General features: G+C 55.2%; 1 protein-coding gene across 1 annotated transcript in view; it reads left to right on the top strand.

Annotated features, from left to right (window-relative positions):
* Window positions 1–1,326: 1,326 nt before the first annotated feature.
* The window catches only part of SFXN5 (sideroflexin 5), a gene marked incomplete at both ends in the record, with an annotated part of 85,562 nt that continues 59,751 nt past the window's right edge, over window positions 1,327–27,137 (top strand). Inside the window, 5 exon segments of the mRNA XM_082282478.1 lie at window positions 1,327–1,382; window positions 1,384–1,431; window positions 1,433–1,493; window positions 9,176–9,244; window positions 17,426–17,503. Coding sequence (XP_082138604.1) covers window positions 1,327–1,382; window positions 1,384–1,431; window positions 1,433–1,493; window positions 9,176–9,244; window positions 17,426–17,503 — 312 coding nt within the window.

Here is a 27,137-nt window from a genome sequence, read left to right as displayed (position 1 = left end):
GGGATCAAGGTGAATTAGCCTAAAATGAGAAATTGCTTTTGCAGGTGGGAAGAAAACAGGAAATGATCAGCTCTGCATCCAGCAGGCAGAGCAGCAGCACCCCCACAGCAAAATGGGATGGCCACAGTTTTCCCTGGAGAGCAAAAATAAGGGATTTTCTTTTCAGGTGTATTTTTTTATTCCTCCTTAGATGGAAATCCTGCTCCTGCCCTGCTCTGTCACCCGCTGCCTTTGCTTCTCCTCCACCAACCCTTCCCTGTTCCCTCCCTGCTCCATCCGCATGTCCCTCTGTTTGCTGTCCCTGTGCTCTTCCTCGGAGAATTGATCCTAATCCTCCAAACAATTTCGCCGGCATTTGAAGGTCCAGACACTTCTTATCCCACTAATCTGGGGAAGAGAATTCCGGAGATGGCTCCGTGTGCCCCCCGGTGCCCCCAGCCCCGCACGACCTTGGCTTTATCTCCACAAATCGTTATCACAGCCAGGTCCCCGTTCTGGATTTGTAATCAGCTGCTCCAAAGGTCAGTGGTGACGGTGGGGCTGCCATCAAAGCAGGGATCTGCATTTCCACAGGGAAGCAGAATCATGGAGCTGGTGGGGTTGGGAAAGAACTCCGAGACCATGGAGTCCAACCATCCCCAGCACTGCCAGGCCACCACTGCCCCGTGTCCCCAGTGCCACATCCACAGGGCTCCGAAATCCCTCCAGGGATGGGCACTCCACCCCTGCCAAACCGGGACAGCCCTTTCCAGGAAGGAATATTCCCAATATCCACCCTGAGCCTGCCCTGGCCCAGCCTGAGGCCGTTCCCTCTCCTCCTGTCCCTGTTCCCTGGGAGCAGAGCCCGACCCCCCCGGCTGCCCCCTCCTGTCAGGGACTTGTGCAGAGCCACAAGGTCCCCCCTGAGCCTCCTTTGCTCCAGCCTGAGCCCCTTTCCAGCTCCCTCAGGAATTCTCCAGCCCCTTCCCAGCCCCGTTCCCTTCCCTGGACACGCTCCAGCCCCTCCATGACCTTCTTGTCATAGATGTCGTAGAGATGAAAATTTAATCATATTTGGGGTAGTTTTTCAGAACTTTTCGGGCTCTCACCTTTCCGTGCCTTTTTATGTGCTCAATCCATTGCACGGCTAAGGCAGAACTCTTCTTTCCATGTCACGGTCACCAGGGACCCCCCTCACTGCGCATTCCGCCTTTCCCCCGCTCGCTCCCGCAGCTTCCCACGCCCCCGGCGGGACTACAGTTCCCATGGTGCCCCGCGCGGCCCCGCCCTCCCCATTGGCTGGCAGGTACGGCGCGGCCCCGCCCCCGGCAGTGGCCGGGGGACTCCATGTCCCGGCGTGCCCCGCGGCAGCTGCGGTTGGCCGCAGCCAATCAGCGCGCGGCCGGCAGGGGGCGGGGCCGGCGGCGGGGGAGGCTGTTTAAAGTGGCGCTTGCGGGATGGCGGAGCCGGCGGACTATCCTCCGTTCCAGCTGGGGAAGCCCCGCTTCGAGCAGGTACGGCCGGCGGCGGGAGGCAGCGGGGGGGACACCGGGAGCAGCGGCGGGAGCTTTCCCTGCCCGGCGCGGGGCATCGCCCCCCCCCACCCCGGGAGCGGAGCCCCCCGCTCCCCGCTCCGCTTCGCCCCGCCCCTCCCGCGGTGCGGCGCGCTGATTGGTCCGCAGCCCCCGCGCCATTGGCCGTCCGAGCTGTCACTCAGAGCCGCCGCCCCCTGCCCGCGGCGGGCGGGCACTGGCGCGTCCCGGCGCGCCCGTGTGGCGCGGGGCGCAGCGCGGCGGGCGGGGGGAACGGGGGTCGCGGGTTCGAGCCCCGCGGGTGCCCCGGGGCAGCGGGGACGGGCAGGGTCCCGGTGTCGCATGGCGCGGGCTTGTCCTTGCTCCGGGGGGATGCTGCGAGGGAATGGGCTCTGCCCGGGCAGCCCATGGATTGAGGGCTGAGTTGTGGCCACGCAGGCCGAGGTGTAGGACGGGAGAGTGTGACAGATCAGGACATCCTTGTCTCCTCTGTACCCGACACCTGGGGGTGGGGAGCGTAGCCCACGGTCGGGTCACACACCTGTCCCCAGGTGAGCAGGTGCAGGGGCACAGCAGCTCGTCCCTGCTGCCACTACCCAGTGTGGATGATCAGAGACCTTGTGGTGCTTGTGGAACCATTCAGGCTGATAAAAAAGCTCATCAGACCTCCTTCAGTCCCTCTGGAGCTGGGCAGGACTCCCTGGAGAAGCTGCTGCTTAGCTTGGCCCTGTGAGTGTGTCCCAGCAGTGGGACAATGCCCAGGGAGACCATTCCCGCTCTCCACAAGAATCCAGGATCGCTACTCAGCCCCCGTCTGCCTCGACACCTGTGCTTGGCTTGACCCAAGCAGCCCTTTGGGATGAGCTCTGGATTTCCCATGGGGGCCATTCCATGGTGGATCTCCTGCCTCTTCCCACACCCCAAATCCCTGCAGGGCTTGGAGCAGCCTGGGATGGTGGAGGTGTCCCTGCCCTGAGGAATGGGAAGGGCTCTAAGGTCCCTTCCAAGCCCACCCCGTTGGTGCAGGAGGTGCCAGGGCACATCCTCGGGGTGACGGGGAGGGGGTGACTCCCCGGGAATGGGAGGGATGCTCCGGCTGGGGAGAGAGGGAGCTTTGTAATCAGGAGAGGAGGAGGAGGAGGAGACGCTTCTCCCTTCTAGACACCACAGATGATTCCAGGCACACTTGGCAGCGCGTCAGGCACAGAATCGGTGCGTTCTGTTCATTAAGGAGCGACTGTCACTTGTGGCAGCACGGAGGAAACGTTCCAGGGGCTGTGGCAGGATGTTCCTGGCCGGAGCAGTGGGGAGGCTGCTCCTGGCTGCTGCTCCCGGGACACGGGCTGGGCCCGGAGTGAGGGTCACCCACTGGGGGAAGGGCCCTTGGGAAGGGACTCCTTGGGAATGCTTTTCCAGAAGGCCGCTCTGAGCATGGCAAATCACTCCCTTCTCTGCTCTAGGGGTTTTACCCCTTTCCTGTAAATTTTCTGGGAGCAGCAGTGGTGCTGCTGTCCTGCTGGCTTCATCCCAAATTCCCTGTTTTCTCCTGCTCCCTCTGCCCAAGGTTGGACATCCCAGTCTGGAAGCCGACAGCATTGTGGGGTCACAGAGCAAGGGGGTTTCCAAGGGTTATGGCTCCTGGCTGGATCCTGTGTTGGCTCTGCTCCGTTCAGGATGCAGCAGCACCCACATTCCCGCTGCCACCATGGCCTGGGAGAGCCCAGCTCCTCCATCCCTGGCTCATGCTCCTCCTGGTCTTCATTTCCCCCACCTTGACCTTGGTGTTTCCTTCCAAACTCCAGTGCTGGAGAGGAACCCCAGCGCATCCCTGAGGGATCAGAGATTCCCCAGCCCTTCCCTACCAGGTGCTCCTGCTTTCCCCACACCTCCCTGCCTTTGCCTGTTCTTTCCCGGGCCTTTCCAGGTTTTTATCTGTTTGTGAGACCTCAGCTTCAGCTGATGGAGATGCGTTGTTGTTTTGGGCAGGATCAGTGAGCCGGGGTGGTTGAAATTCTGGCCGTGTCCCCGTGGGCTGCCAGCGCTCCGCTTTCCTGGGAAGCGCTGGCTGGGAGCAGCTCTGGGGCTGTGCAAAGGGACACTGGCCTGGAAGCGGGGCTGGGACAGACACAGGACAAGTTCTGTGCTGGGAACAAAAGTCTTGGGAGCAGAGCCGGCTCCGGGGGTTTGGTTCAGAGCGGAATTCCCTTCCCGCCGTGAGCCGGAGCTCCAGGAGCGCCGGGCGGAATTGGGGACAGCAGGAGGGATGGGCCCGGCCCGGGGCACCTCTGGGGTTATGAAATCCCCTTCCCTGCCTCTGCAGCTCCCTCGTTTTCCCTCCTCTCCAGGCGATGTTCTGTCGAGTCACCTTTTCCCAGCTCCCTGCCGGAAAGGCTCCGGCTCCCAGGGGAAACGGGGCTATTTTTAGGTGAGAGAAGAAATGAGGACGTTGGGCTTGAGAATGTGTGATAAGGACTTAATTTTCTGATAAGTAGGGCTAATTTGTTAGAAATACTCCTTTTTTTTCTTTTTTCCCTTCTTTATTTCTGTATTTTAATTCCTTTTCCTTTGAGGATTTGCTGAGTGCTGCCTCTGCCAGAGCCCACTGTGTGCTCCCAGTGCTCTGGGGTCGGTGCCTGGGGCCCAGACATTTATCCTGAGCAAAATGCAGTGGGAGGTGTTCCTGCCCATGGCAGGGGTGGCACTGGATGAGCTTTCAGAGGTCCCTTCCCACCCAAACCATTCCAGGATTCCATGTCCAAGATCACCTTGCAATGAAAGATGCCAGAGATGAGGAGATGCCTCAGTGTGAGGTTATTGTTCCCTTTGATAAACAGGATGAAACTCCTCTCTCCTAAAGGGATTGTCTTAACAGGGTGCAGAAGGATCATGGAATCCCAGCCTGATCTGGGTTGGAATGGATGTTAAATCCCATCCAGGGCCACCCCTGCCATAGGCAGGGACACCTCCCACTGTCCCAGGCTGCTCCAAGCCCCAGTGTCCAGCCTGGCCTTGGGCACTGCCAGGGATCCAGGGGCAGCCCCAGCTGCTCTGGCAATTCCAGCCCAGCCCCTGCCCACCCTCCCAGCCAGCAATTCCTTCCCAACATCCCAGCCCAAGCTCCCCTTTCCCACTGGGAAGCCATTCCCTGCCTCCTGTCCCTCCAGCCCTTGGCCCCAGTCCCTCTGCAGCTCTCCTGGAGCCCCTTGAGGCCCTGCAAGGGGCTCGCAGCTCTCCCTGGCTCCTTCCCTTCTCCAGGGGAACATTCCCAGCTCTCCCAGCTGCCTCCAGAGCAGAGGGGCTCCAGCCCTGGAGCAGCTCCGGGGCCTCCTCTGGGCTCTCTCCAGCAGCTCCACGTCCTTCTGCTGTTCCCTGGCTTTTCCACATCTCCCTCACCCAGGACTGGACTTTAAGGGGAATTTGTGTGCTTGTGGCTCCTGCTGAGCTGTCAGCCCCAGCTCCTGTCCATGAGAGGTCCCTGTGCCATGTCCTGGCTGTGCCCCCTCCCAGGGCACACCTGGCCCTGCCCCTGCTGATGGCTCTGAGCTGCAGGAGCTTCTCCCATCAGAGTCTTGGCTCTTTAACGTTAGAAAACCAAATCAAGGACATCGAAGGGCTGAGAATCCACATTTTGAGCCTAAACTTGCCGTGGGCTGGGCAAGAAGTCCACAAATGACACAAACCTGGCTGCGCCTCGTCACAGTCCCACTGCTCAATGGCTTCAATTGTCTCAGTTTTGTTTGGGTTAGCTTAAATCCCTCCTAATTAATTTAAAGCTGACATGAGCCTGGTTTTGAGCTCAACCCCACCCCAAGCCTGCATGCTTTTTGCTCTGGTTTAATTAAATCCTGTTTAAAATCCGGCTGTAATTAAAGCGGTGAAGGTACTGGTACCTCCTGCTCTTCCCAGGCCTGCCCAGCACAGGCTCCTTGGAATCCTCTCCCTCCTGAAGGTGATTAACAGCTTGCTGATGGCCTCTTCCCTGCTCTCAAATCCCTGGAACCTGCCAGGAGTCGCTTCCTTGTGGTTCTTGGATCAGCTGGTCCTTCACAGTCCAGATCCTGGATCCTCGATGCTCCTGGGCTGCTGTGCCCTGGAAGGGAATTAATATTCCCAGCCACTTCCTCGTGCTTGCAGGCTGCTGAGAAGTGGTCCCAAAATAGCCCCGATTAATCACAGGAAATCTGTGTTGTTCGGTTTGCTCCCAGTTTACTCCAGCAGCTGTTCCAGGAATTAAAGGGGGAAGAAGCCCAGGGATGGATATTTGGGAGCGGAAGGTCAGACTCGTGGGCACCTCACAGGCTCCGTGCCTGGCACGAGGGTGAGAGCAGGGCTGGATCCATCCCCCCTGCTCAGGGAAATCAGGGCTGGGTTGACAGTGAGGGCACCGAGCTGTTCCTGTGCCCAGGGGCCAGATCCTCCCATCCCATTTCCATCTCCTGACAGCTTTTGGGTTGCTGGCTCATGGAATCCTGGACTGGTTTTGGTGGGAAGGGACCTTAAAGCCCACCCAGTGCCACCCCATCCATGGGCAGGGACACCTCCCACTGTCCCAGGTGGATCCAAGCCCCAGTGTCCAGCCTGGCCTTGGACATTCCCAGGGATCCAGGGGCAGCCCCAGCTGCTCTGACAATTCCAGCCCAGCCCCTCCCCACCCTCCCAGGGAAGAATTCCCCCAAGTTTCTGAATTACTGAGAATTGCTGGGTTTCTTTTTTCACCTTTTGTTTTGCCTGCAGCTCTGTGAAAACCAATCTTGAATTACAAATATTAGTTTGGCTTCTAGTCAGGAGAATAAACCTGGGAAGCAGGGAATGACCTGGAGGGTGGGGAGCCAAGCAGTGAGGCAGCTTCCCACATCATCTGAAAGGGGGGAGCACAGAGTCCCACGGCTGGGGTGCAGGAAAACAGAAGACATTTTATGGTCAGGAGCTGGACAGTGGTGGTGAGGGCACTGCAGGGGGAGGGAGCAGTGGGGTGTGCAGGGAGGGTGCTGAGGTGGAGCCCCAGGGAGCCCTCGTGGCTCTGGGTTTGGACCTGGCTCTGTCTGATGGGTGCTCACAGAGCTCTCGGTGTGGGGAAATGAAGCCCTGACTCATCGGAGTTTAACAAAACCAGGGAAAACCTGTCCAGGCTCAGATTCCCTGATGGTTTTGGTGTTCTCTGACCACAGAATGGACGAGTTCAGGCAGCACCACCTCGAAACAAATCCCTCATTGCTTCCTGCACTGGTCCAAGGTGTCCAGAGCCACTGTGGCTGTCCCTGGATCCCTGGCAGTGTCCAAGGCCAGGCTGGACACTGGGGCTTAGATCCACCTGGGACAGTGGGAGGTGTCCCTGCCATGGCAGGGGTGGCACTGGATGGGCTTTAAGGTCCCTTCCATCCCAAACATTCCATGATTTAAGGATTTGGGGCACTCTCAGCTCCCCAGCTGAGCACCAGGGCTGAGTCAGCCCCAGCACTGGGCAGGAGAGGAGCAGGGAACGTGGGAATGGGATAACATCAGGGTGGATCTGAGCTGCTCAGACCTGTCCTGTGCTCGGCCTTGCTGAGCTTGGCCAGGCAGGAGCAGGGCAGGAGCTCAGTGCCAGCCAAACCCCAGCCCTGGGATACGGGACTGGCTCCCCAAGGGCCTGGGCAGCTTGGGAAATGGGAATTGGTAATTCTGAATGATGTTTATACCCTGCCCCTTTGAACCTGAGGTCTCCTTCCCCCTCCCTTGTCATTTACTCCTTGGCCAAGTGGGTGTAAAACACTGATGTTCCATTTAATTCCATTTCATTCTGTTTATTATTGCATTTCTCACTGTGTCTCAACGATAAAGGCAGTGGGGAAGTTGAGGCCACTCAGAGTTGAAGTCCCCCCACCCTGCTGTTGTTGAAGGCAGTCATTCCAAGGGCTCTGGGTTGCTGGTGGTGCTGTGGGATGAGCGGTGGGACGGGGCTGCTGCTCCGTGGGATGGCTGAGGGGTGGATGGGGTGAGTCAGGAATTGCTCACGGCCCCCTGCACCCCTGGGAAGGGTTGGACAGCGGTGCTGGGGAGGGTGGTGGCATCTGCAGGGATCCTCAAACCCAAAACAAAAGGGAGGCAGCGAAATGTCAAGCTCAAAACTGCTCGAAAATACCAGAATTAGTGTTAATTAAATCCATGCTAATTAAAAACCGCTGTGCTTTTTCCTGGAGTTGTGTGGAGCTGGTTTGTTCCATTGGGGGGGGGTCTTTTTTTAGTGCAGAACGTGGAAAAATAGCGGAGTTTTGTGGGGATGGATGCTGCAGTGAGGGGGTCAGCAGTGTCCTGGGCAGGGCCCCTGGAGAGGGATTTCTGCTGGAATGGGGGGCAGGGTTCCCGGAGGAGCAGGGGAGCAGCAGCAGCACGTTCTGGGAAGCGGTGCCAGCAGTGATTAAGCGCTGCTCCCGCGGCTCCATCCACACTCCAGGCCTTTATTTATAGCCCGTTCCTGCAGAACGAGCCTGCAGGAGATGGGCCACGTGCGGCTGGAGGGCTCCCGGGATAAAGGGCTCCCAGGATCCCAGAGCTCCGGGGTGGCCATGGCCCTGATCCACGTCCCACTGGGCTCTGTGTGGCTTCTGTGGAGAAGCCACCGGACAGAGAGGGGCTGCTGGACGGGGCTGCCCTGTGTCCACGTGGCCTGAGGGTCTGGCAGCACCTGCCTCTGGATCATGGAGTGCAGGCTGAGGTTGGGTGAGGATGTCCGTGTACCCCAAGGGCTCCCAATCCCTCAGGGTTCCATGGTCTGGTGCTTGGGGTTGGTACAAGCTCCACTGATGTTTTTATTCTCACTGTCTGAGTGCTCAGTCTCCTTCTCTCCTTTCCTCTGGAGCTGCCATGAACTTCCCCTCCTGTTTCACAGATCCCTTCCCCTTCCTCCAGACTCTTTTCCCAGTTCTGGAAGTGCTCAGGGCCAGCTTGGGTGGAGCCCTGAGCAGCCTGGTCTGGCTGGGCTCATTCTTAGCGGCACCAAGCTGGAGGTGTTTGTGTAGGGATAACACCATCCCAAAGCTGCTGAGGAGGCTTCTGCTGGGAGCAAAAGGAGGCATCCAGGGAATCCTGGAGTGCTTTGGCTGGGAAGGGACCTTGAAGCCCCTCCAGTGCCAGCCCTACCATGGCAGGGACGCCTCCCACTGTCCCAGGGTGCTCCCAGCCCCAGTGTCCAGCCTGGCCTGGGACACTGCCAGGGGTGGGATGTCCACAACCTCTCACCTCCTCCTGGTCTATCCCCAAAATCCGTGATGCCCCTGTGGCTGTGCTGGTGCTCAGAGCTGCTGGCAGGAGGGAGGGTGAGCAGCACAGGGATCGTGTCAGAGGCACTGCAGGGTGGGAATTGCAGCCTTGGGAGCTCTGGAGCTGCACTTTGGGGTTTTTGTGGCCTCAGGCATCTCCCAGGAGTCCCACAGGCAATATTTAATTTTTTGGGGGAAAAGTAAAGGGTATTTGGTGGCATCTCTTTGTTAAAGAATCTGATTGGTGTCCCGCTGGCAGGGTCCAGGTCCTCATCTCTGCCCTCCAGATTTCCTATCCCAGAATATCAGTAAACACCTCCTATATTATTTATTTCTAATTGCTACTTCATTCTGCAAAGGAGATAAACCTTGAAAGGCGATTTCTCACTGACCAGGTTTGTTTCTTTTGTGTCTCCTTTTTTCCAGACTTCATTTTATGGCAGATTCAGGCACTTCTTGGACATCATCGACCCCCGCACTCTCTTTGTGACTGAGGTAATGTGTGCACACCTCTGCTTTGGACAGGGCTGTTTATTAGACAGCTCGAGATTAAAACCAATCTCTGCTGCGAGCAGCAGAAGGGATGAACCCAGCTCTGCAGTGGGTTTGTGTCTCACAGGTGCCTGATTGCCCAAGCGAGCGCTGTTCAGTCTGGAACACAAACCTGCTTTGCATCGGGCACCCATGGATCCACACCCCCGGCTCCCTCTGCTCACTGGGGAGGCCCTGAACTGGTTTTTGGCAAAGCTGCCAGTGATTTGGTCTTCTCAGCAGGGAAATTCCTACAGGGGTTCATGGCAAAAATGCAGGTGAGGGGATGAGAGCGAATTTTAATTCCATGAGGAGTGATCTGGGTGGGTTTGTGGTGCAGTTCTGTAGGGGCTGCACTCAAGGAGATTTTTTTTTTTTATATTTCAGTTATTGCCCTGTTTGTAACAGGATTTGGGGTTCCTGCTCCTTTATTTCCACTTAGGGTTGTTCAGCTTTAATGCAGCTCTTTGCTGCCATCAGATACTGCTTGAGGGTGATGGGGAATCCTTGGGAAGGAAGAGTTCTACTCCTGGTCTGGAATTCTGCCCTTTGGCCAGAAAACTTTGGATTTTCAGTGAAGGGCAGCTGCTTTTTCCTTTTTATTTTATCTTTTTCCCCAGTATCCACCCTGCCCCTCCCCTGGCCCAGCCTGAGGCCATTCCTTCTCCTCCTGTCCCTGTTCCCTGCCAGCAGAGCCCGACCCCCCCGGCTGCCCCCTCCTGTCAGGGAATTCCAGAGAGGGAAAAGATCCCTCTGGATTCTCCTTTTCTCCAGGCTGAGCCCCTTTCCCTGCTCCCTCAGCTTTTCCTGGGGCTCCAAACCCTTCCCAGCACTTTTTAAGGGCTGAATCTCTTCTGCCCCGGGGGGAATTTTCCTGCTCTGCCCTCTGTGGAATGCAGAGGGAGTTTGGACTCCCGGGCGAGCTCTGAGCTCAGTTCCTGCTCTGAACCCCCTGGGTGACCTCTGGCTCGACCACACAATTTTCCACCTTCCCGTGGTCACCTTTCCAGACCTTTCCAGGTCTCTGGGGGGTTGGAAAGGGTGTGGATTCAGAGGGATCAGCTGCTGTAACTTCATTTTTCCAGACAGCTTTTGATGAGGTTCCTTCAAGAAGGTGGAACCCAGGGGGAAAAAAGGAGCAAAGCCTGAGTGGCCCAGTTTTATCCTGGGTCAAAATCAAGCAGTTTTGGGTTCCAAAGTGAACCTCAGCAAAGTGGGGAGGTTTGGTGGCCATCACTGGGGCCTGAACTTCAGGGTCTTCAGGGTCTTCAGGAATGGCTTGGGGGCTTTCCAAGGAGGGAAATGCCCTCTGTCATTTCCTTTGGGAGTTTGAATTCCATGGCAGGGGGGCCTCAGCAGACCTGCAGCATCTTTGGTGATGTCCCCATGTGTTCCCTCTCCCTGGAGAAGTCTCTTGCCAAAGGCTGGGTCACTTTTTGGGGCACAAAATCTGCTTTTTGTTTGTTTTGCTCGCTCTGCTCTGTGGGTCTGATCTCCGCTTTGCGATAATTGGGGTGCGCAGACGTGGAACTCAAAAGTTTTTTGCTTTCCTTGGATAATTGAGGGGGCAAATGAAAACCTAGGGAGGTTTGCTGAGCCACAGGCATGTGCAGGGAGCTCCTTCCCACTGACAGATGGCTGCATCTCCCAGGCCCAGGGCTCCCAGGGAACAAACAAATCCCTGTTTGTCTTGGAGGAGCTCATTGGCAAACGGAGCAAAAGAGTAGATAAATGAGTGTCTAATGGGAATGGAGGTTAATCCCATGGAAAATTCTGGGAAATGTGATAATACTTAATTTCTCTCCACCCTTTCCTGGTGGCTGTGTGCTCCATCATCGCATCCTGCTGCTGCCTGTGTCGTGGGGAGGGCTGGAGGGAGCCTGCCGAGGGGGGCATTGAGTGATGGGGAGGATCATCAGTCTCAGTGACACTCTTCCCTTACTCATTTATTTTTCAATAAACCAGGTTCTTAACGCAATTAGAAACTTCCTTGTGTTTTAGAGGTTCTTGAGGAGGAAACCCTTGGGGGATGCCCCTGAGCACGGGGTTCTGTTGTACCTGTGCTTTTATCTGCCGGGGGAACAATTATCCCCATCACACTCAGCGCCAGCTTGTGCTGCCTTCTGAGGGCAGAGGAGCTGGAACACGGCCCCAACCTCGTGCCAGTGCTGCAGCCACCTCTGAAGAGGAGGCTTGGTGGGTGCTAATTCGTCTCATTACTGCCTCTCTAATCAAATCATGTCTTGGCAGCTGCAGATTTGCAAACTTCTGCGATAAGTGGGAAATGTGTCATTGCAGGGTCACCCCGTCCTGTCCCCCAGACCACCAGAGGCCCCTCGATGGGGCAGGGCCTGGCTGGGAGATGTGGGAGGTTCAAATGATCGGAGTAATACTTTTAATTGCTCTGTAATTAAGGTCCATGGGGAGCAGCAGATATTTTGATGAGGTGAACTTATCCCATCTGACGTTAGCCTGGCCACCCTGTTAACACTCTGTGGGAAGCTCTTCCTGGAGGAAGATCTGATAATAATTCCAAGCCAAAGTGAAATCAGACCTGAAGAGAGCTCCGAAGGGGCTGCCTGTTATCTGCTTTTGCTTTATCTCATTGTTCGAAGGCTGGATCTGCAGAGCATCTTGCACTCCCATATTTGGGTTTAAAATGGAAGCAGGATTAGATGTATGTTATTTATATGAACGATACCTTCTTACTCAGCAGATTGACTGTCTGTGTTTATTCAGTGTCACATCTGCTGGCTCCACTCGAACAAAAAGTTTCTGGCTCCTGTTGTCTGTCACTGTGGATCCAATACAATGGGGCCAGCTGGAGTCAAGTCTGCCGTGTGTGTCATCCCGGGGAGCAGGGAGACCAAACCCCGAGCCGGGCCGTGGCTGGTGGAGGGCACAGCTGGATCTCCACGCCCTCGGGGAGCTGGTGCTGCTGGTGGCCACGGGACCCTTGGGTTGGGGCATGTGGCACCAAGTCATGGCTGGGCTGAAGGTGGAGCCGGTGGAGCTCAGGGCACACAGAGATCATCGGCCCCAAAATGCCAGTGTGAGCCCAGAGTGAGACACAAACCATCCCCTGTGCCCTGGCCCGTCCGTGGATCCCCTCCCAGGCCCCCAGCGAGCCCTGGCCTCGCTGTGTGTGGGTTCTGAGGCAGGAATGTGTCGTGCTCCTGGCAGAGTGGCTTCGCTCCGGTCTGTATGGCACAGATGGGGTTCTGGAGGCTGCTCCCAGCCATGTGCAGGCACCGTTGGGATCCAAGAGGAGACGAGGCACGGAGCTGCCAGGCAGAAACAGCCCTGGAGTGAGGGGGGCAAGGTGACAGCTCAGAGGAAGAGCTCAGGGCTGGGTGGAGGGGTCTGGCACAGGTCCAGGGGTGTTGGTGGGACCCTGCTCAGCTGTCCCTGTCCTGTCATGGGGCTGGAGCGGGGGCCATCAGCTCAGGGTGGGGGTGGTTTCCTGCTGGGGTTGTTCCTTCTCCTGCTGAGCACCAGCCTGAGGAAAAGGGGGACATGGGGGGACCTTGTGGCTCTGCACAAGTCCCTGACAGGAGGGGGCAGCCGGGGGGGTCGGGCTCTGCTGGCAGGGAACAGGGACAGGAGGAGAGGGAACGGCCTCAGGCTGGGCCAGGGCAGGCTCAGGGTGGACAGCAGCAGGAATTTCCCCATGGAAAGGGTGCTCAGGCCTTGGAAGTGCCCAGGGCAGGGGTGGAGTGCCCATCCCTGGAGGGATTTAAAGCCCTGTGGATGTGGCACTTGGGGATGTGGGGCAGTGCTGGCCTGGGCAGTGCTGGGGATGGTTGGACTCCCAGAGGGCTTTTCCAGCCCCAACAATTCTGGGATTGTGTGGTTCCATCACTCACACTGATCGGGGCTGCTGTGGGTGCAGCAGCTGGTGGGGTTTGTTCCAGGCTCCCCTCTCCAGAAGGTCCCTGCAGGTGCTGTCCCGGCCCCTGGGGACTCCAATCTGTGCCCAGGAACCGCTTGGCACAGGGCTGGAGGGTTTGGATCCAAACCATGCCAGAGATCCCACTGATGGAGGCTCATCCCAGCTCTGCCTTGTCGATGGCACATCCACAGCCACACACCCAGGCTGAGGGACCAGCCACGGCCCATTCCCTGCTCCCTCCTGAGCTGCAATTCCAAACCTGGCGTTTTCCAGCCGTGCCCCTCCCGGGGCAGCCCCCAGCCCTCCCCAGGGGGATGTGGCTGAGGCTGCAGCGGTGGAGCCCAGGCTGGAGCTCGGTGGGTGCTGCAGGGCTGAGCTCTGTAGGAACATCCCCGGCTGCAGATGGTCTGTCTGGCACCCTATTGTGAGAGCTGAGACCCCAGCAGCCACCACTAGAAGTGCTCGAGGTTTTTTCCGAGGAAAGGGGTATGTAAGGAATGAGACACTCCGGGGAAAAACGTGGTTGTGGGGTTTTTTTTAATCAGGGATGCTGTAAAATCTCGAGTGACACTTCATCCCACAGACAGCAGCAGAGAAACCAAGCAACAATAAATATTGAAACAGTAGCACAACCTTGCAGACAGACCTCGTTTCTGCTGTTAAAGAGGAGCTGAAGTGTAATCTTAGACATTATCAGCTATCAAGTGGAGCTGCATCGTGCTGAAAGCCGGCGAGCGGAGCTGCTTGGCATTTGGAGCTGTTGCGTGTGGTAAAGTTTGCTCCTGGTTTTTTTTGGAGGTTCTGGTTAAAAGAACGTGCTTGACTTTTCCAGAAGGAATAGGAGGCAGCCGAGTCTTCTCCCTAAATTGGGAGGCTTGGGGGGTGTTTGCTGAAGGTACCTGAGCGCCTCGGAGCCGTGTGAAAGGACCTGCTGGACTCGGCTGAACACTTTTGTTCACTTTCTGTGCCACCCTTTTGTCACCCTCAGGCCCTGCTGGCAGTGCTGGGGCAGGACTCCTTTCTCTGCAGAAATTCCCCTCTGTCCCCAGGGAGCTGAGGGAGGGAATTCGTGGAGGCTGCGATTTTAAAAGCGAGCCCGAGCTTTTCTGTTTGCTGTTTGTTACCATTCTAAACAAGATGGGATCTGGCCAGGGTTGTTATAGTAACTACTAAGATTTCCTCAAGAGAAGGGGGGAAAAAATAGCACGGGCCCCATTCATGCCTTGCTGCAGCTCTCCATTCAGAGTCACACGCTGCTCTGGGAGAGCGTTTGCGAGACGCTCGGTGTAGGTAATTTCAGTGACAAAAACACGTCCCCACAATGAGCACAAATGGCTCTCCAGGATGTGCTGCTGGCACTCCCCGGTTATTTCCCGGCTCTGGAGGCAGCGAGGCTCCTCTTCCCTGGATCTGGGCAGGCGGCTGGCAGGGTTTTCACCTCGGGGTTGTCAGTCTGCACCGGACAATTATCATTCTTTGGTGTCCTGCTAGGGAAGGGCTTTTCCTGAGAGGAATTTCTGAACAAGCCTGAGGCCCAGAGCTCTGAGGAATAACTCCAAAGGCACAGGTCCTGTTGTGATCTTGTGGGATTGCTTCTCCTCGCAGGCTGGAAGTGCCTGAAACAGCCTAAAAATCCGATCTGTTTCTCAGCCCTGCAGCTCCTCTCAGATTCCCAGTGATCAACCACGCCCTGAAGTGGCTTTTCCTGGAGTTGGTCATTCCAGCTACAGCCCCTGGGGGTCTTGCAGGAATTCCCAGGAGTCTGGCCATGTGTCCACAGTGTTGGATTTCATTCCCTGTGCCCCTTTCTCAGGGTCAGCGTTTCTCCCGTGGGAGACCCTAAACCCTTGTGGAGGAACAGGACCTCCCCCGGTGATGTTTCTGGAACCCCAGAAAATGCCACCCCAATCCAAAACTCTCCTTTTTTCTCCAGTGTCAAGAGGACTTGGCTTAATTAATGACTTATTTCTCTGTCAGGGGTGTTGGATGGACATGCAAAAGGATGCCCAGTGCCTGCCCTGATCCGTGGAAGCATCTGGGACAATTGATGCTCTGAAAGAATGCAGGATCTCCTCTTTCCAGGAAATATCACCCTACCACTTCCATGTTATTTTTTATTAAGCTAAGTTCAAATTTTAAGGCAGGTTCAGCAAGTGTGGATGGGGTTTTTTGAGCCAGCCATGAAAGCTTTTATATATTAAATAATTTGCTGGTTTTTGGAGTGAGGCTCAGTGTTTGAGGTGGAATGGGATTGCCTGGCCTTTGGAGGTTTCTGAACACCATCAATCCATGTTTGACCCTCCAACATCTGTAGGAAATGACGGCTCTGCTTCTCTGAACTTCCCAATGCTCCAATAAAATGGGAATAGAACAAAAGGAATTGCTCACACCCGGCACTAAAATACGGTCTAATGTTGACCTTCAATGCTGTTCTTGGAGATCCTTCCCCAGCCTGGTCCCTTTTGGGGTGGGAATGAAGGTGCCGGCAGTGCAGGGAGATCCTGAATCTGTGAGGGGCCTGAAGCCCCACCTGGTGGGAGAAATCCAGAGCAGCTCTGGGAATCCCGGAGCTGGATTTGGGTGAACCTCGTGGGCCCTTCCAGCTCAGGAGATTCTGTGATTTTAAGTTCCAAGCAAGAGGTGTAGAAAAGTGGGAGAAGGGTGGTGGGCAGCTCTTCCTGGGACATCCAGGCCCAGAGCTGGGATGGGCTGGTCTAAGAGGGGACTGATTCCAAGCCAACATTCCCAGAAACAGGGCAGGAACTGGGAAATGTGTCACCTGTTGCGTGAGCGTGGTGACACAGGCTGAGAGCTTGGCCTGCTAACCCCGGCCTGGACCACCACAAATCCCCGAGCCTGCGTTTTGCCCGGAACATGGAAGGGTTTTTGCCCAGAATATGGAGTTTTTGCCCAGAATACAGCGTTTTTTTGCCGAGGTTGTTCCTGGCTAACACCAAACCTCGAGTTTGCAGAGGCTCTGCTGTGCAGAATCCACCGAGGCTGGGAATGAGGTGGCACTGACAGAGCGAGCTCGGCCGCTGGCAAAGGGCCGTGGATCCGATCCCAAGGGCAGGAATGGCTGCTGTTCCCGCTGTTCGGATGTTCGGAATGTTTGCGGGACGATAGTCCGTGGTTAATTGCTGCTTTCAGGTTGGGCTTCCAGGGAAACAACAAAGCCCCTGTCGATGTGGGCATGAGAGGGAGGGAAGGAGTTTCGCTGCCGTGGATCCTGGAGCGGGGACGGAGCCCGGGGTGGCACCGAGCAGCCCTGGTGGGGCTCTGGGGGCTCCACAGGAGCCACCCCCAGCACCCCTGGGCAGCCTTAGGGAGAATATTCCGCCTTTCTGGAATGTTCTCCCGCGCCAGTGTTGGAAAAGCTGCCAAACCCACGGAGCTGGGGCCGGAATGTCAATCCAAGGTCGGTGTCGCTCAGCCGGAGCACGGGCAACCTGCAGGAGGCTCTGGGAAGTGGCGTTTGGCTTCAGATCTTCCGGAGCCATTGCTGAGCGATCCTGGGATTTCTGCAGACCGGGATAAGAAGATTTAACCCCTTGGAAGCTGCTCTTTACATCCTGACTTCTTCCTCTTGAGCTTGGGCAAATCAAAGGATCTTTCTGTCTATTTCTGCTCTGGGGAGGGGGGGTTTGTACTTCAATAAATTCATATATTCTATGGAAATATATATTCTTTCAAGAAAAAATGTGTATCTTTATAGGCAGATATAGTTCTATATGTATGCTATATATAATATTCTATCTAATATAGCAGTTATATAGTGTATGTTATATATACTGTATAAATAATATAATATGATATTATATAATTAATATAATATAATGGTATTAATATATATAATAGATATCATGTATGTAATATATATTCTATATTATATATATAAAGAATAATATAATAATATTTCTATATATAATATATAATGTATGTAATATATATTATATATAAATAATATAATATAATAGTATATATAATAAAAATATATAATATAATGTAATAGAGTAGCTAACAAAATATGATATGATATAATATAATATAATATAATATAATATAATATAATATAACATAACATATGGAGCACCCTGGGATAGTGGGAGGTGCCCCTGCCCATCCAGGTGGTTGAACCTGGATGATCCTTAAGGTCCCTTCCAACCCAAGCCATTCCATGATTCTGGGATAAGCTTTTCCTGGCAGACACCATCATTCTGTGTCTTCAATCCTCGCTGCTGTTTTTGTTGCAGAGTCGCCTGAAGGAAGCGGTGCAGCTGCTGGAGGATTACAAACACGGGACTCTGCCCCCGGGAGTCACCAACAAGGAGGTCAGAGGGAGAAACTGTTAAATTTCTGCTTATTCCTGCAGTTTGGGGGGGAGAGAGGAGCGGGGGGTTCAGGCAGGCTCTGCTGAGGGGCACCTTGGTGTTCCTGTGCTAAGATGCAAACTTCTTGTACAATTAAAAGCAAAACACAAGAGTCCTTTTTTTTAGCTGGATGGAAGCTTTTTGTCGCTCCTGTGGGTTCTTGTAGCAGCAGCTGCGAGGCCTCAGCCCCTGCCCTGTTCCTGTTCCAGTAATTTCCATTTCTGCCTGGACACGAGTGTTGTTTGGGCTGCACCAGGCGCTCCTCGTGCTGGAGGTTGTGCAGCAGGAGCAGGGCGTTCCTGCCCTTGGAATGGGGGCTGCAGGAGGTCGTGGGATCCCCATGGATGGGCAGCTCCTCACAGGGTTTGGGGGTTCCTGAGGAAAGGGTCATTTCTGGGGCTTTGGGACAGAGGGATGGGCTGGGTGAGCTCTCCAAGACCACATCAGTCCAATTTTCTGGACTTTTTCCTCATACTCCTCTGCACATGGAACTTGTGGAAGCAGAGATGAGGATTGTAGAGGAGTCAGGCTGTTTTTTGGGTCTTTTACCTCCCAATCCATGCCATGAAACAAAAATTATCATTTTTTGTGTGGGTGTTTCCTCAAACTCTTCCCCATTGCTGTCCATGTGGAGACTCCTGACCATGACACCAACCCAGGGGCTTTTTCATGGTCCTGTTTGTGCATCCAGCACAGAGTGAATCGGTTCTGTGTGATTTAATGTCATGTACAGATGAATTGATAGCAGATCTGCCTGAGGGGGATACAAGCAGCAGCAATTCCAGAGGGCCAGTGCACCTCCCAAATAAACAGGGATGGAAGTGGTGGGGAAATTTTTCCCCACACCCTGTAGGTCAAAGAGCCTCTTTTATTTCTTTTCCCTGTTCACAAGTGGTAATTTCTTTTTGTCAAAGGCAAATATAGGAGGTAAGTGTTGGAATAGATGAAGGAAATTAGAATTTCTTCACTTCGGAAAGGGGCAGCTGGTGTGGTGGGTGCTGCGCTGGGGAAGAGGCACAGCTTCCACAAAAAACAAACGGGAAATTGTCACAAGGCATTGGCCTCCTGCTCCCCTGATGTCACTGCATTCTTCCAACCAGCATCTGATGGCGAGGCAAAAGCTCCGGGGCTGGGAAGGGAGGGATCAGGAGTGATGCAGCAGCAGTGACTCAGTTCCATCTGCCCGAGGCAGATGACACACGAGCCACTCTCTGTGACAAACCACGCAGACTTTTGACCTACATTTTTTGGAGTGACAAAGCCAGGCTCTTCCCGGGGTTCATTCAGAATTCCAGTGGGGGAGAGCGGCCTCGTGTGCAGGGGGTGAGGCTGTGTGAGCTGGGAGCTTCTGAGTGGGAATCCAGGTGAAGGAGGGGAAGGGAAACGATGGGAAAAGGCCTTTCCTGGGAAATGTTCTCACGTCAGGGTAAGAGTACCGGGGTTTGTGGTGGAATTGTGCCACAGCTCCCTTCGCTCTCAGTGTCAGTGATGTCAGAGGGGTCTGTGTGGTTCTGCTCCTGCAGGAGCCTGGGTGGGATTGCAGCAAGAGCTGCTTGTGTTCAATTACTGCATTAATTAAAACAAACCCCAGCGAGGGCTGAGTGAGCACCTCCATCCCTGGCAGGGTCCAGGGCCAGGCTGGACACTGGGGCTTGGAGCAGCCTGGGACAGTGGAAGGTGTCCCTGCCCACGGCAGGGGTGGAACAGCCTTAAGGTCCCTCCAACCAACCCATTCCAGGATCCCATGGGCAGATCCCAGGCTGTGGGACTGGAATGTTGTCCCAGGATGCCACGGCCGCTGTAAGAAGGGTGGGGATGGGAGGGACTGGACGCAGGTGACCCTCGTGGAGCCCAGGCTGCCGTGGGACACAAACAGCCACAGTGACGGGGTGACTGGAGCTGCCTTGGTGAGCTGGGGAGGGATCCCTGGAGCAGCAGGTCCCGGTCCTTCTGTGCTCCTGTGGCTGCCTAGTTCTGATTGAACAGGAGGGAATTTGGCCAATAGAATCAGGGAATTGCTGAGGCTGGAAAAGCCCTCTGAGATCATGGAGCCCAACCATCCCCAGCACTGCCCAGGCCACCACTGCCCCGTGTCCCCAGTGCCACATCCACAGGGCTTTAAACCCCTCCAGGGATGGGGACTCCACCCCCTGTGCCAGGCCTGGACAGCCCTTTCCAGGAAGGAATATTCCCAATATCCACCCTGAGCCCCCCCTGGCCCAGCCTGAGGCCGTTCCCTCTCCTCCTGTCCCTGTTCCCTGGGAGCAGAGCCCAACCCCAAGCCTCTCACTCCCATCGCTATCACCCCAAATTTGATCCAAAGACACCTGGAAAGTGCATTTTGGCTTTCCTGGAGCTGAGACTGACAGTTTTCCTGGCTTTTCTGTGCACCACTCTCTGCAGGATGGGCTCTGGCTGGAGGCAGTAACAATTGGCAGTTTTCTGGTGCTAGTTTGGGAGAGGGCAGCGCTGGAGCTCTGGAGAGGGGCCTGGTTTGTGGCACAGGGATTGATGCTGGGATACGGGACTGAGCCACGTCCTGTGTGATAACTGAGTGTCCCACTCCTCTGCTGCACTGGTGAGGTTGCCACATGTGGCAGGACACCAGCAGGTAGAGGTAATTTGATTTCTGACTGATTTTGGGGGGTTTTACCCCTCTCTGGCTGGGATCTGAGCTGGTCCCTTTGTGTCCCCGTGGGCAAGGCGTGGATGTTGGAGCGGTGACCTGGGAACACGGAGTCTGAGAGAGGATAAACTGCAGTTATTGCTCATCAGAAAGGCTGGGCGGGACTTCAGTGATCTCAAGGGAGAATTGACTTGATCTCCTTTAAGAGCTGCTTCCCGTTTGGCTGCTCGGACCCCTCAGAACTGCTGCCCTTTGAACTGGCCGTGGCACACAAAGAAATGTCTGAACGGGCTGAGCTTCATAATCAGCGTGAGAGTCGCGCTCACCTTCGGAGGCTTTAAAAACAACGCCCTGGGCAGAGTTTTAATGCATTAATTCTCCAGGAAGCCAACGCTCCCCCCCTCAGGAGGCAGCTCGGAGATCAAGCAGACGAGTTGTTTTGACAGAGCGCTTCACCAAGCTCCCGACTGAGCCTCTGCGGTGGAGCCGCGTTTGACAGAGCTCGAATCCCCGCGCTCTGCCTCATTCAGAAATCCGTGGCTCTCGGCGAGGATGGCAGGAGCTGCAGCCTCCCGGCAGCTCGGCGCGGTCCCTGGCGCCTGCTGAAATGGTTTCGCCGCATGAGAAATGGAAAATACAGAGCCTAGAGCTATGTCACAGCAAGCAGCTCCTCCACACGCAGCTTCTTGACAGGGTTCTCATGGAACCAGCCCTGCTCTGCTGCATTTCCCAGGCAGGTTTTTCCAAATGAGCTGGAATGGAACGGTTATGGACTAGCTAAAGATAAAAATCCTCTGAAGAGCCGTGAGTGTGCTTTCAGCACTTCCCCAGGACCATCTCCGAGCCAGTTTCCAGAATAAACGCTGGAACACTGGACAGGGGCAGTGCCAGCTCCTGCAGCTCTGCCCCTTCCAGGCCTCTCCCACCCATCCAGAGGCTCCTGTTCTTCCTCTTGAACTGGATTTCACTGCTCAGGAAAATGGCCATTAACTCAAGGTGGGAAAAACCCATTTCTGGAGCCTCATTAACAAAAATGAAGAATTGATCTCTCACCTGTCGATAGCTGCTGCACTGCTGAGAGCTCCTTATCGAGGGGGACTGTGGGGTTTGTTCCTACATTAGAAAGATGTTTTAAAAACAGGATTTTTTGTCCTGGGTGTATCAATTATGTGGTCAGCAAAACAGAGGAGAAAGAGCTGCTTGATCAGTATTTATTCAGTGGAGCAGGAAAACACACTTCAGTCTCCATTTCTTCAGCTGAGCTTATTTCCTTGAGTTTTTATTGAAATATTTGAAAGCCAGGCTTGCTTTTTATTAAATATGCAGCTGAGTGCTTGTTAAAGTTCCCCCAACCCCAAATGTTCTGTGCAGTGGGAATACTCCACGCTGTCATTAACCCCCAACAGGCTCCTGGGATTTCCTATTTTTTCTTGAAATGAAAAGGTGTCCTTGCTAATGCCCCTGTTTGGGGTGTTCTTCTGCTCTTTTGGTTGTTTGGGTGAAATATCTGAGGAGGATTAGAGAAGATGCTTGGAGGAGAAACCCCCTAAGGGCCTTGGGGAGGTTTGATCTCCTGGGGGGGCAGTTTGGGTGATGGAACTCCATGGATCCAGAAGCATTTTGGTGGCAGGAACAGCGGCTTCTTAGCAGGGTTGGGAAATTTTAGGAATTTAGAAATTTTTACTGTGAAAAGCCCAGGAGAACTGGTGGGTTCTGTTTGTCCTCTTGGGGCTCCTGCAGAGGGTGAGGTGGAGGTGCTGCTGTGGCACCTGCTGGTCCCTGTGTCCCCTTTCATCCCCCTGTCCCAGGGGAAGCTGGAAAATGGGATCTTAGAGGGGAGGTGAAGAGGGAAAGGAAATGTGGAGGGAGAAACTGGTCCAGTTGTCATTTATGTCTCCCCTTTTCCAGCTCTGTAGGTATTGCACTCATGGAATCATGGAATGGTTTGGAAAGAGCTGGAAGGGACCTTAAATCCCATCCCACCCCATCCATGGGCGGGATACTTCCCACTGTCCCAGGCTGCTCCAAGCCCCAGTGTCCAGCCTGGCCTTGGGCACTGCCAGGGATCCAGGGGCAGCCCCAGCTGCTCTGGCAATTCCAGCCCAGCCCCTGCCCACCCTCCCAGCCAGCAATTCCTTCCCAACATCCCAGCCCAAGCTCCCCTTTCCCACTGGGAAGCCATTCCCTGCCTCCTGTCCCTCCAGCCCTTGGCCCCAGTCCCTCTGCAGCTCTCCTGGAGCCCCTTGAGGCCCTGCAAGGGGCTCGCAGCTCTCCCTGCCTCCTTCCCTTCTCCAGGGCAACATTCCCAGCTCTCCCAGCCGCCTCCAGAGCAGAGGGGCTCCAGCCCTGGAGCAGCTCCTGGCCCTGTTATTGCCCTTCTGTAAAGATTCCCTCATTGTTTGCATTTTGTGCTCCTCATGTAACCATGGAATCCCAGAATCCCAGACTGGTTTGGGCTGGAAGGGGCCGTAAGGAACATCCAGTCCCACCCCCTGCCATGGGCCTGGACACCTCCCACTAGCTCAGGGTGCTCATTTAAGTGGTCCCATGGTACCTCAGCAACCTTTGCAGCCAGAATTCCTCAGGGACTGGGATTGGGATGTGCTGTGGGTCCCTCCCTGTGTGAGGGTCCCTGTGCTGAGGGTCCCACCCTGTGCTGAGGTCCCTGTGCTGAAGGAGGGTCCCCATGCTGAGGGTCCCCATGCCGAGGGTCCCACCCTGTGCTGAGGGTCCCTGTCCCAGGGCCATTCCAACGCCTGCTCCGTGGCTGCTCCCAGGACTGGCAGGATCCGTCCCCACGGAGCTCTGGTGGCTGCTGCGAGTGGGAAGGTGCAAATGACACACACGAGGGCTCTGGGAGCCAATTTGCAGCAGAAGGTAGAGACTGTAACATATCCAATTCCAATTCCAGACAGGGCAGGCAATTCCCCAAACTGCCTCCTGGAGGGAATCTCCGCTGGAGGGAAAAGGTTTCATTTGAGGGAATGGTTTCTTCCCTGAAAGCCAGGGCTGGAAAATACCAGCCTGGTAAACAAGGATGGAGAGCCAGCTTGCTGAAACACGGACATTTTCCCTGTTTTGGGAATGTTGGTGCTGAGGTTTCACCTCAAACCAAAAGGCTGTACCAACTGCGGGGCATAATGATGTGGCTTTTGTCCTTTATCCTCAGCTTCTCCCACTAATTTGTGGGGTTGCATCTGTGTCCTCTGTGTGTGTGAGTCCCTCTCCCACCCTGTCCAAGAGCCCAGCACAGATTGGGGGAACAGATTGGTGCTGGCATGGCAGCAGTGGTAAAAGTTGAGGGAAGCAGCACTCGGTGGCTATCGGCTCCAGAGGGACTGAAATCCCTCCTCTTCATGGCACAGCTGCTTCTCCTGGGGGATTTTTTGGCTCCAGGAAAACCCTGTCCAAGGCTGGGGAACTTGGATGTGCTCAGCGTTTGGGCACCAAAGATCTGCCTTGGGAGATGTGCAGTTGGGTATTGGCACTGGGGGTACTTCATGGTGAACTTCAGGTTTGTTCATCACTTCTTCCCCCAAAGTACTTCCATTTTCCTAGCTAGAATTCCCTGCAGTCATTCCATGCCTGAACTGCATTTCCTTTCCCTTGCACGCTGAATTTTGGCCTTAGAAACCGGGGTAGGAAGAGCTGCTGAGCTCCTGGTTTAATATCCCTGCTCCTCAGAGTGCTCCAAATACTGACCAGCAGCAGCCCGGGATGCTGGAATGCTGCTGGAAATTGGGATCAGAGCCCTGATTTCCCCCATTTGTAGGTTCCTACCATTCTATCCTAAAAATGTAGTACCTGAACAAGCAGTAGGGCACGGTCCGAGGAGTGCAGCGGTGAAGGCTCCTCATGCTGCCGTCCCTGCCCGCTGTCCCCGCTGTTCCCGGGGCCCGTCCCGGGCTGGCACCTCGGCTCCTCCCTGTGCTCCTGCCAGCAGAGAGAGGCAAAGAGCCACAGAACAGCAGCAGTGTCTCGGGGGGGGGGGGGGGGGGAGAGAGACTCTGCAGGGGGAGTGATGCTTTTCCCGTGCAAGGTTCTGATTTTTAATGCCAATAAGAGGTTTAAAAACGTAGATAATTAATTAAACGCACCCCTCGGGCCCTCAGTCTCACGGAGCCGCCGCTGTCCTCAAGCGGAATGAAGGTGCTGCCTGTTAAATGTCTCATTCCCTGAAGTTCAGATCTGAACTGGCACAGGTTTGCTCTGTGCCCAGACTATTGGAAGGGGAGGTGTGAAGCCATGGCAGCGTCAGCAGTGCCACGGCTCTGCCTCCTTCTCCCGGCCATGTGTTCCCACCTCCCCGAGCCTTGCACTGGCACAGCTGGGTGTTCAGGGAGCTGAGCTTAATAAAAACTCGAGCTCCCTTCCCCCTCTCCCAAAATGCTCGTTTTTTGCCTCTGACTCCCCTTATTGTCCCTGTTGTCTGCGCAGCGTGAGGGATGGGATGCACAGGGGCATCAGGGGCTGCGGTGCCATAACAGGAACCAGCCCGAGCTGCTGAAGGGGAGAGAAGCCTGAGGTGGAGGCTGGAAATTAATCCAGGGATCACAAAACCAGGAATAAACATCCTGAGCTGCGGATCTTTGCTGACTGAAAGCCTTGCAGCTGCGAGACACCAGGGTTTAGGATTTTTGATCCATGTCTCCCTCTTTGCTGTAGGATCATAGGGTGGCTCAGGCTGGAGAGGACCTGGGGAGGTCACCTAGTCCAGCACAGCTCCCCGGATTTCCTGCTGGAGTTCTGCCTGTTCATTTGGCTGGGCGTTTACCTGCACCTCCTGCCAAAATGCAGGAACATCTTACTTGTGAGCAAACCGGAGCAGCGACCCAGCTCAGCTACTGCTTTTGTCCCCTCAGCTCCACCCTGAAAGCTTCACCCCTGAGCGTCAGGGGGAGGAAATAAAATTTAAAAAGAAGTGCCCGATGTGGAAAAGGCAGCTGGGTGGATGGTCCCTCGGAGCCAGACATGTGCCGTGCTCCAGCCAGCCCTCGGTGCGCGTTGGCGGAGCCGAGCCGTGCTGTGTCACTTGTGACTTCTCACTCCTCAGCCCTTCCAAACGCGCTCCTGGCAACTCGCTGTTTCGAAACTGTTTCACTTCTCCCCCATTAGGATCGGTGGAGTGAAAAGAGGCTCAGCAGCCTAATGGGCACGTATTTATTGCTGTGCTCTTGCCTCAATCAGGTTAGCAGCGGGGAGAGCCGCGCACGCTGCCCCAGACACAGCAGCGAACAATGAATCCATCAGGGACTAAAGAGCCGCCCTTTTGGGGAATAATGGCTTTTCCTAACGGTGTTGATGAAGAGCGAAGAGGTCCATTTGCAGTAAACTGTAATTTTTCCCCGCTCTGGTCTCCTGCAGGATGCGATAGAACGGGGATGTATCGCTGTCCTGCTGCTGCCTTTTCTCGGCAGGAAAGTGCCCCTTTGCTGGGCCGAGGGCTGCGCTTGGATTTTCCACCCTCTGCAGTCTGAGTATTCTCGGTGGCACTAAAATGAGCGGATTTTAGGCCTCATTTCAGCCCGTCAGAGGACAAAGGCACGGAAGGAGCAGTAATTGCACCTCAAACCTCCCTGATCCCCGACTGCTGCTCCTGCTGCTCCTCCTCAGTCGCACACCGGCTTTGTTTCAGCTCATCAGCGCGGGATTTAGGGAGTTTATCCCAAATCACCTCCAGATTACAGAGCAGATTAGATTGGCGAGCTTGGTGTGGCTAAAATGAGATGAAACAAATCTGATCTGGAGCAGCCTTAGCTGGATTAGGGAGCCTGGCTGCCCAGGCAGGGTTGGACACCGCTAAGGTTCCCATCCAACCCAAACTATTCCATGATTCCAGACGTATCCAAGTCCTTCTCCAGTCCTGGTGCAATGATGGTTTTCAGTGAGTGATTCTCACTCTGCTGAAGTCTTTCCAGGAGAGTGCTGGGAGGATTAATTAGTTAATGTTTATTGAGTGCTGGGAGGCTGCACGGTGTTATTTCAGTGCTGCCTTATTTTATCCGTGGGGACTCGATTCTGGTTCCACCTACACTTGGTTTGGGATCTGGCAGCAGCTCCTGGGGCTGGGAATCAGCAGGGCCAAGGCAGTGCCCATCCCCTGGGCTGGCACTGCTGGGGCACCTCCAGTGCTGGGGGCAGCTCTGGAGAGACCCTGAGGGGCTGGAGCTGTCCAGGGAAGGGAGCGGAGCTGGGAAGGGGCTGGAGAATTCCTGAGGGAGCTGGAAAGGGGCTCAGGCTGGAGCAAAGGAGGCTCAGGGGGGACCTTGTGGCTCTGCACAAGTCCCTGACAGGAGGGGGCAGCCGGGGGGGTCGGGCTCTGCTGGCAGGGAACAGGGACAGGAGGAGAGGGAACGGCCTCAGGCTGGGCCAGGGGAGGCTCAGGGTGGATATTGGGGAAATTCCTGCATGGAAAGGGCTGTCCAGGCCTGGCACAGCTGCCCAGGGCAGGGGTGGAGTCCCCATCCCTGGAGGGATTTCAAAGCCGTGTGGATGTGGCACTTGGGGACATGGGCAGTGGTGGCCTGGGCAGTGCTGGGGATGGTTGGGCTTGGTGGTCTTAAAAGTCTTTTCCAACCCAAACAATTCCCTGATTCTCTGATTCTTCTCAATGACTCGACGATGCTTTGAATGGCAAAGGAGTTCTCCCTTGGCATCCCAGAAGAGCTTCAGGTGCCTCCTGTGCTGACTCATTTCAGTGTTATCTCGTTTTCCAGGTTTATCAGGACAGCCAGACAGCAGATCCCATATCTGTGAGCAGCTGGAGTTGGGAAATTTTTTGCCCCCCTCATTTCGATCATTTAAACGACTGGGACTATTGGGAAAGCACATCTGGATTGGAGGCTGTCCCTCCCAAGGGTGCAGGAAGGGAGCTTGTTGTGCTCCAGGAGGAGCTTTGCTGCATCCCACATTCTGCACCACCCAATATTTGGAATTCAGTGTGGGCTGGATGATCCGAGCTGTGCTTTA

This window comes from Coloeus monedula (assembly GCF_965178545.1).
Source record: "Coloeus monedula genome assembly, chromosome: 5".
In the NCBI taxonomy this organism is placed as follows: domain Eukaryota; kingdom Metazoa; phylum Chordata; class Aves; order Passeriformes; family Corvidae; genus Coloeus; species Coloeus monedula.
The sequence above is the reverse complement of the archived record's forward strand: the minus strand, read 5'-3'. Positions and strand labels throughout refer to the sequence as shown.